The sequence below is a fragment of the Cryptomeria japonica genome, chromosome 10, assembly GCF_030272615.1.
Source record: "Cryptomeria japonica chromosome 10, Sugi_1.0, whole genome shotgun sequence".
Taxonomy (NCBI): domain Eukaryota; kingdom Viridiplantae; phylum Streptophyta; class Pinopsida; order Cupressales; family Cupressaceae; genus Cryptomeria; species Cryptomeria japonica.
The window spans coordinates 245,439,033-245,445,974 of NC_081414.1; the positions used below are offsets into that span (position 1 = coordinate 245,439,033).

A 6,942-nucleotide genomic window follows, 5' to 3' on the forward strand; every position below is an offset into this window, starting at 1 on the left:
TTTTTCTGATTTTATTTTCATCAAATGCTTTAGCAGCCCTTTCATTCTGCACATTTTTAACTTTATGACACTCTCATGTTTAAATTCTCTTTGGTAAACAAGATTCTGAAACACTAATTATTACCCTATCATGCCATACAATGAAAAATGGAATTTGCACATTTCCCTTTAATTTTGAAAAGAGGTTTACGTATCTTAAAAAACTCTCCACTTGATCTAATCAAGTGGAACTAACACTTAAAAGATACAAATATGCTTAAGGAACCACTTCAGTTGGTCTTTCTACTGTTATATCTGTTTTGGTGATGGGACTGATGATCAGGCAACTAATGCAGAATATTAAACCGCAGGCTCAGTTTATTTACTTAACTAAACAGAAGATGAAAACAGAGATAACATATTAAGGTAGGCCTGGATACAATATTTTAATTTTGCAATAAACACATTCCTAATTTAACCTACATAACCATGCCATGTTGTTTGATATTAGATCTCTCCATCCCATAGTTCTTCAATGGTTCTGTAAGGGCTAGTTGTTGAGTTTACAAGATCTTCTCCCCTCAGTATCTTCCTCTGCTCAAGCTTGCTCATTTTCTCATGGTCTTCTGCAGTTAAACACCAGTCGAAAACCTGAAAATTTTCTGTTATCCTCCCTTTATTAAAGCTCTTGGGGAGCGCACACACTCCTTTATCTATTCCCCACCTCAACACAACCTGCAAGGAACAAACAATATACTACGTGATGTTAGTGATTATCAAATTGGCAAAAAGAACGGTAATTCACATGCAAACTATAACAAGAAGAAGAGGATATATGAGGTGACATTTTAAAAAATTAAAGACGACATGAGAACAATATACCTGTGCTGTAGACTTTCCATGCTTTTGAGCGATTTCCTTAATCACTGGGTTGTCCATCACCACGTTGGATCCCCATGGAGTTTTTGGAGCTCCGAGAGGAGACCATGCACATACTTGAATTTTCATCTTCCTGCAGTAGTCTCTTAGCTTTTTCTGCTGCCACATTGGGTGTAACTCTACCTACCATGTATTCCGCCACTTTTGATTAATTATTCAACTTTATAGAGAAAATGTAGATAACTAAACTTAGAGCAAAATTATATAGTGTAGCATTACTTGATTGGCAGCAGGAGGAATTTTGCAATAGTTCAACAAGTCCTCAATTTTTTTACAGGAAAAATTGCTCAAACCAATGGCTTTGGTGAGACCCAATTCAAAACATTTTTCCATGCCTTGCCATGTAGATTTGATAGCCAGAGGTAAAAAATCTTCCTCCTTTGGTGGAAGGGTATATCCTTTCCTTAACCTTAAAGGCCAATGGATTAGATACAAGTCTACGTATTCCAGCTGCAAATGCCTGAAATAAAAACATTTGTTACATATCTACATGAAGAAAATAATTCTAAGATAAAATATAAGTTATTAAGAAAATACTTGAGACTTTTGGTGATAGCAGCAGGAGGATCGTCATGTTCATCATCCCACAGTTTAGTGGTGACAAACACTTCCTCCCGCTTGACATCACCTCTTTGGAAAGCTTCTGTGAGAGATGCTCCTAAGGCACCTTCTGACCCATAATAGCTGGCTGTGTCAAAATGTCTGTATCCAACCTGTATTGCAACTAATACAGGTTAATAAATTTTAAAAAATATCAAAAACATGAAGTCAATGACAAATTCATTTTGCTGTTACTCAAAATAAGTGATGTTTTGATTGCAAGTTTTTCCAAGGAAACTTCACAATCCATCATAGATGACAGGAGAAGAGAAACGCTTGTTCTATTTACTGTTACCCAAAGTAAGTGATGTTTTAATTGTGAGTATTTCCATCAAGAAACCTTGATAATCCGTTATAGATGAAAGAGGAGAAATGCTTCTTCTATTTACTGTGATCCAAAATAAGTGATGTTTTGATCGTGAGTTTCTACATCAAGAAGACTTCTTAAACAAGGGCTGCAATGCAGCGTAGTTCCTGCCAAATGGTGGCAGGGCAGTTTTGGAAAAAAAATCTGTTACTTTTTTAGGTGTTGCACACATCTATTGTCCAAGATGTCATTTACAATGGTCCTGAAGATGAGAATCTTCAGAAAAAATTAGAGAGTGACCCTTTTCTTTCTTTGAAAGCTTTTGAAGCTAACCCTGATGCAGATTCGGCTGCGTGTCCTCTGAAGTTGAAGCCTCATAAAAATCTCTCTGATTCTTTCTGTGCAATGCTTGTGTGAGAGGGATTGGCGGTGTGTTTCTAGGATTTGTTAATTCAATTCAGTATTTGAGAGAATCTGAATGATAATGTTTTTAAATTCAGCATTTGAGAGTATCATTCTCTCAATGATAACAATGATAATATCGTGACAGGCAAATAGCATTGCCCATTGGCTGAGAATACTTCACCACCTGCTTATGTCATACTAATGGATTCGCATGTACAGAAATACAAATATTCTCATTGATGTAGTGATTGCATCCCTAGAAACCACTGACAAATAAGCACCTAGTCTGGAAGTTGGAACATTGAGATCCACTGCTAGCATTATTGGAAAATAGTAGCGTTTACATTAGACACAGAATGTCATTTCTTCAGCTCCTTCTCTCACCATTTCTTAACTACCTTTGAGAATTGACAATCTGGATCTCAACACATTTGGTAACATCATTCATACCTTGTAAGAATAATCTTTATGGTAATTAATAATTAATTAATACAATCACCAATAACTAAATAACTGCTACTCAAGCCAGACACATTTTCTCACTAGCTGAATCTTTAATCAAACTCAATAAAAAATAAAATAATCAATTTCCTCCACCAAAGTTGGGTATGCAAAACTGAAAATATAGCTGTAAAGGGTAGTGTAAACGGCATATAGAATCCACAGAACTTAAAATGTATTTATAATGGGTATTGAAAGAGGCATACACAATACACAGATGTTGCATAAAAACTAGTTCTTACGTACCTTTGGTAACATCACAAGTAACTTAGCATTTTCTCGAGCAAGCTGATCTGAAAACATAGTTGTAGAGGGTTTTAAAAACGACAAGCAGAATACACAGATAGTTATAAAGGGTATTGAAAAATACATACAGAATGCACAAATTTTGCAGAAAAAACTAGTTTTCTATACCTTTGGTAACATCAGAAGAAATTTAGCAATTTTTATGGTAACTCATCTTTCCAATGGCTCGTTCAATTATCGTTGTTAGGGAGTCCCTTAAGACACACTAAACAAAATCTCTACCTGTAGAGCTAAACAAACACAATTTCATCAGGATGAAGAGGCATTTCTGCATGAAAACCATGCCTAGTATGAATTGAGATTTCATAGTCCAGACCAAATGTGCAATAGCTCCCGGTGTGAATATGAACATTTGGTTCTGCATTGATGTTTGTAGCCACTTTTTACATATACCCTTCCATTAAATGTATATATATTTCCTTTATGTTTTTAAAAGAAAAAAACAGAAAGAAAAATTAGGTATTCTTCCTTAAAGAATGTGATAAGATTCTAATATTACCCACTGGTAGAAGAAGAGTCCAGGCGTGAAAATTTGGGCCCTGTCTTCGACATTCTGAGAGATTTTTTCCCTTTGACAATATCATAACTCCTCTAAACCTCCAAACCTCCAGAGATAAAAAGTTGGGGAAAAATGATTTTGGTTTGCATACCATTTTTATGTTATCACCACACTTCCATTGGTTGAATTTATTTAGTATCTCAGTTGAAATTCCATGCCAAGCTTTATTTGCCCTATCCCTTGGCTAAAAATGATACCATGAAACCATACTCTAAGCAACCCACATAGCTTGAAAACCTAGAAAACAAGAATCAAAGTAGAAGGAAATGGTAAGAGTACTCACTGCTACTATTATTGCAAAAATGATTTAACAATATGCATACCCTGAGAAAAATAGTAATGAAGTAGAATGTCAGTGAAGAGCAAGAGGCATACCGGAGGTCCATTACCTATAATTGGATTGAAGTGTAGAGAGACGTCATTGAGAGTTGCAGAGCTTGGATATTATTCTATCCGATTGTAGCAATTTAGGAGACAAAGAAGCGAAGTCTTCAGAAAATATTCAAAAAAATGTTGAGAATCTCTATAATTTAAGAGACAGAGGAGCAATATCTTTAGGGAAGATGGATAATTGTGATGAGAAAAGAGAAATTTCTTGCAACATTGAGGCATCTTCCCAAAAACCCTTGCCGAATCCTGAAAAACTAGTGTTTCCAATGGTGGTTTAGTTTGAGGGTCTGAAACTGTGAATGTAATTTTGAACACCTATATTTTCCCTGCATCGTCCGTTCCTTCAAACAAACAATGGATCAAAAGTATATCTACAAAATAACTACAAAGTTTCCTCATCTATATGCAAAATGTAATAGCAGAGACAGGGCACATGAACTGCTTTGAATCTGCCACCTGTTTGTAGCCTCTTGCACAAAATGCTGATTCCCAGTAACAAATGTCTGAACACCCCTATTTTGCTGATCCTGTCCTCTGTCAATCACTGCCGAGGACCTGGTAGAGTGCATTACTTTTTGTGCATTCTCTTATGTTGAGAATTGAGCATGCCTCTCCACGTCACTATCTTGACCAGTTAGAAACTTACAAAATAAACTTATTAATTGTATTGTTAAATATTGATCGCTTTGCTACTTTATAGATTGTGTTAAAGATTAGGAAGAGTTTTGAAGGAACAATTTGATTGGTTGAAAAAACTAAGACTAATCACTGTTCAAACAGGTCCCTCTGCTATAGTTCCATGCGAGGTAGGAACTAATAAACAAACTGTAGGATCTTAAAGCCTACCCTCCCGTGCATTATAACACAAACAATATATTTGCCAACAGTAAAAAAAAACAAAAAAGGATTGAATAGCGCATGAAACTTACCTCTTAATAGACCTTTCATTCAGAAACTTCCTTCATTCCCTATTCTTGGTGTGGTTGTCCTTTTCTCTATTATATTCCGGATGAGGGACAGGTTATTTGGTGGTGCAAATGGCTCCTTATCTTGTTGTTGTTGTTATGGCTTTTGCTTTGGATTCTTTTATGGATAGGCATCTCCCTGATTCCTGAGGGTTTTTTCCATCCTTCTCTGCTTATTATATGAATGGGCATATGTTTGCTAACTACTCTTGTGTTGTCAGGACTGCTTTTACTTGGTTCCCTTCTGGTTGTGGGTTTGTTCTTTGCAGGGCCTTGGAGTCATGCGGTGCATAGACAGTTTGGTCCCTTTTGGGTGATGACACTTTGTGGACATGGTGGTCTCATTTTGGGGTGCCATCTTCTTCACTGATTCCTATAAGCTTTTTCCAAGCTTCCTTTATATCTAATGTGATTGATATTGTAATCAGGGGTTGTATCTGGGTTGCCTATGGACTTTTGTAATGGGTAAATAGGCATTTGTTTTTTGAGTAATACTGAAGGGTTTTCTTACTGGTTCTTTCCCTTCAGTGCTCGTTGAACCAGACACCATGTAAAAAAAATATAAAGATTTAATATAATTTCAGTGGTTCATCCACTTTTATCAAAAATAAAAAATAAAAAATTAAGGTTGCAGATTTCACTCACTCACAACATTTAAAGAAAAACCCTTAAAATATATATATTAACAGGCTACATAGTATTGCTGGCCACCCAAGCAAATGGTAATCTGAGTGAAATAAAATGATTAAAGCATATGAAACAAACTATTCTTTAAAAGAAGTACGTCTGAAAGAGTCAAAAGTCGAACCCAATTATGCTCTCTGTCAGCGTAAAACAAACTACTACTTGGAGGAGATTGAATGTGATTAATGACGCAATCCACTTTAGTCTAAGGAAATTGAATGTGATCGAAAGTGCAACTCAAGTACTCTGTATTTTAAAACCATAAGAAAACTGATACTCGTACGTTAGAGACTAAGGATTGCAATAACTACAAACTTTTTTCCATGTGAGATTAGATAACAGTGATCATCTACACACAACAAAACTACCTCCTAAGAGAAAACTTCCAACTTCCATTTGCTTAAATGCTATATAATTAACTAATTCAGAGTTAAGACAATTATACATTCAATGAAGCCAAGTACTAATTATATTCAATGAAGCAATTCAAACTATAAGCTCTTATATTCTGCTACCTGAAGAGCCACACCGACAGCTGCCTTGATCTCCTCATACTGGTAAGCTGGAGCTCCAGTTCCAAGCCCAATTACAGGCATCTTGTTTCCCGTATTCAATTCTGCAACATATCCCATACTTGCTGCCAATCTACACACAAAAGAAATAATATATAACTTCAAAATAGGTTTGTTTCTATATTAAGTTTTCTAGTGTCAATTTAACACCACTCAGGTGAGTCAATTCATCATTTCGAAACGAGATTTTAAAAGGTAAAAGACACTACCTGGATGGTCTTCGTGTCTTCTTTATTAGTTCCTGTCATGGCAGGATACTTATGCATTCATTATGCTTTCAAATAGCTTAAATAGTTATTAGTCATTGTCTTTTCGACCAATCAATTTTAAATTTTTTTAAAACTAAAATAAATTTCTCTCTTTTCAAAAGTTAACATGCAAATTTTTTAACAAAAGTTATGCAAAATAAGATTTATTTGTTATATGATTGGTCAATATCAATTTGTGTGGGTAGATAAAATAATTTTTTTTAAACAAATATTTTTTGTCATCTTATTAATTAAATTAAAGTACATGTCAATTAATGACACTTTCAAAATATAAATACAAAATTCAACAAAACAAGTACACCTATTATTATTATTATAAAAAATGACTAGTTTTGTTCTTATCACCAACATGTGATTCCTTCGGTAGCCCCATTATGTGGCAGGAATATACGTATATTTACGCTTGTTTAGGTGCTAAGTACGGTTCACCCTTTAGTACTCCCATGTGCTTAAATTAACGCACCCG

At 35.0% G+C, this 6,942-nt stretch overlaps 1 protein-coding gene across 1 annotated transcript; it reads right to left on the reverse strand.

Annotated features, from left to right (window-relative positions):
- Positions 1–314: 314 nt before the first annotated feature.
- LOC131859545 (NADPH-dependent aldo-keto reductase, chloroplastic-like) lies at positions 315–6,431 on the reverse strand. Its single transcript, XM_059213446.1, has 6 exons — positions 6,417–6,431; positions 6,151–6,280; positions 1,456–1,631; positions 1,138–1,378; positions 862–1,041; positions 315–714 (listed from the first exon to the last, which is right to left on the reverse strand). Exons 2-6 carry the CDS (start codon positions 6,265–6,267, stop codon positions 487–489), a joined length of 942 nt encoding a protein of 313 aa, XP_059069429.1. The 5' UTR covers positions 6,268–6,280; positions 6,417–6,431; the 3' UTR covers positions 315–486.
- Positions 6,432–6,942: the final 511 nt, after the last annotated feature.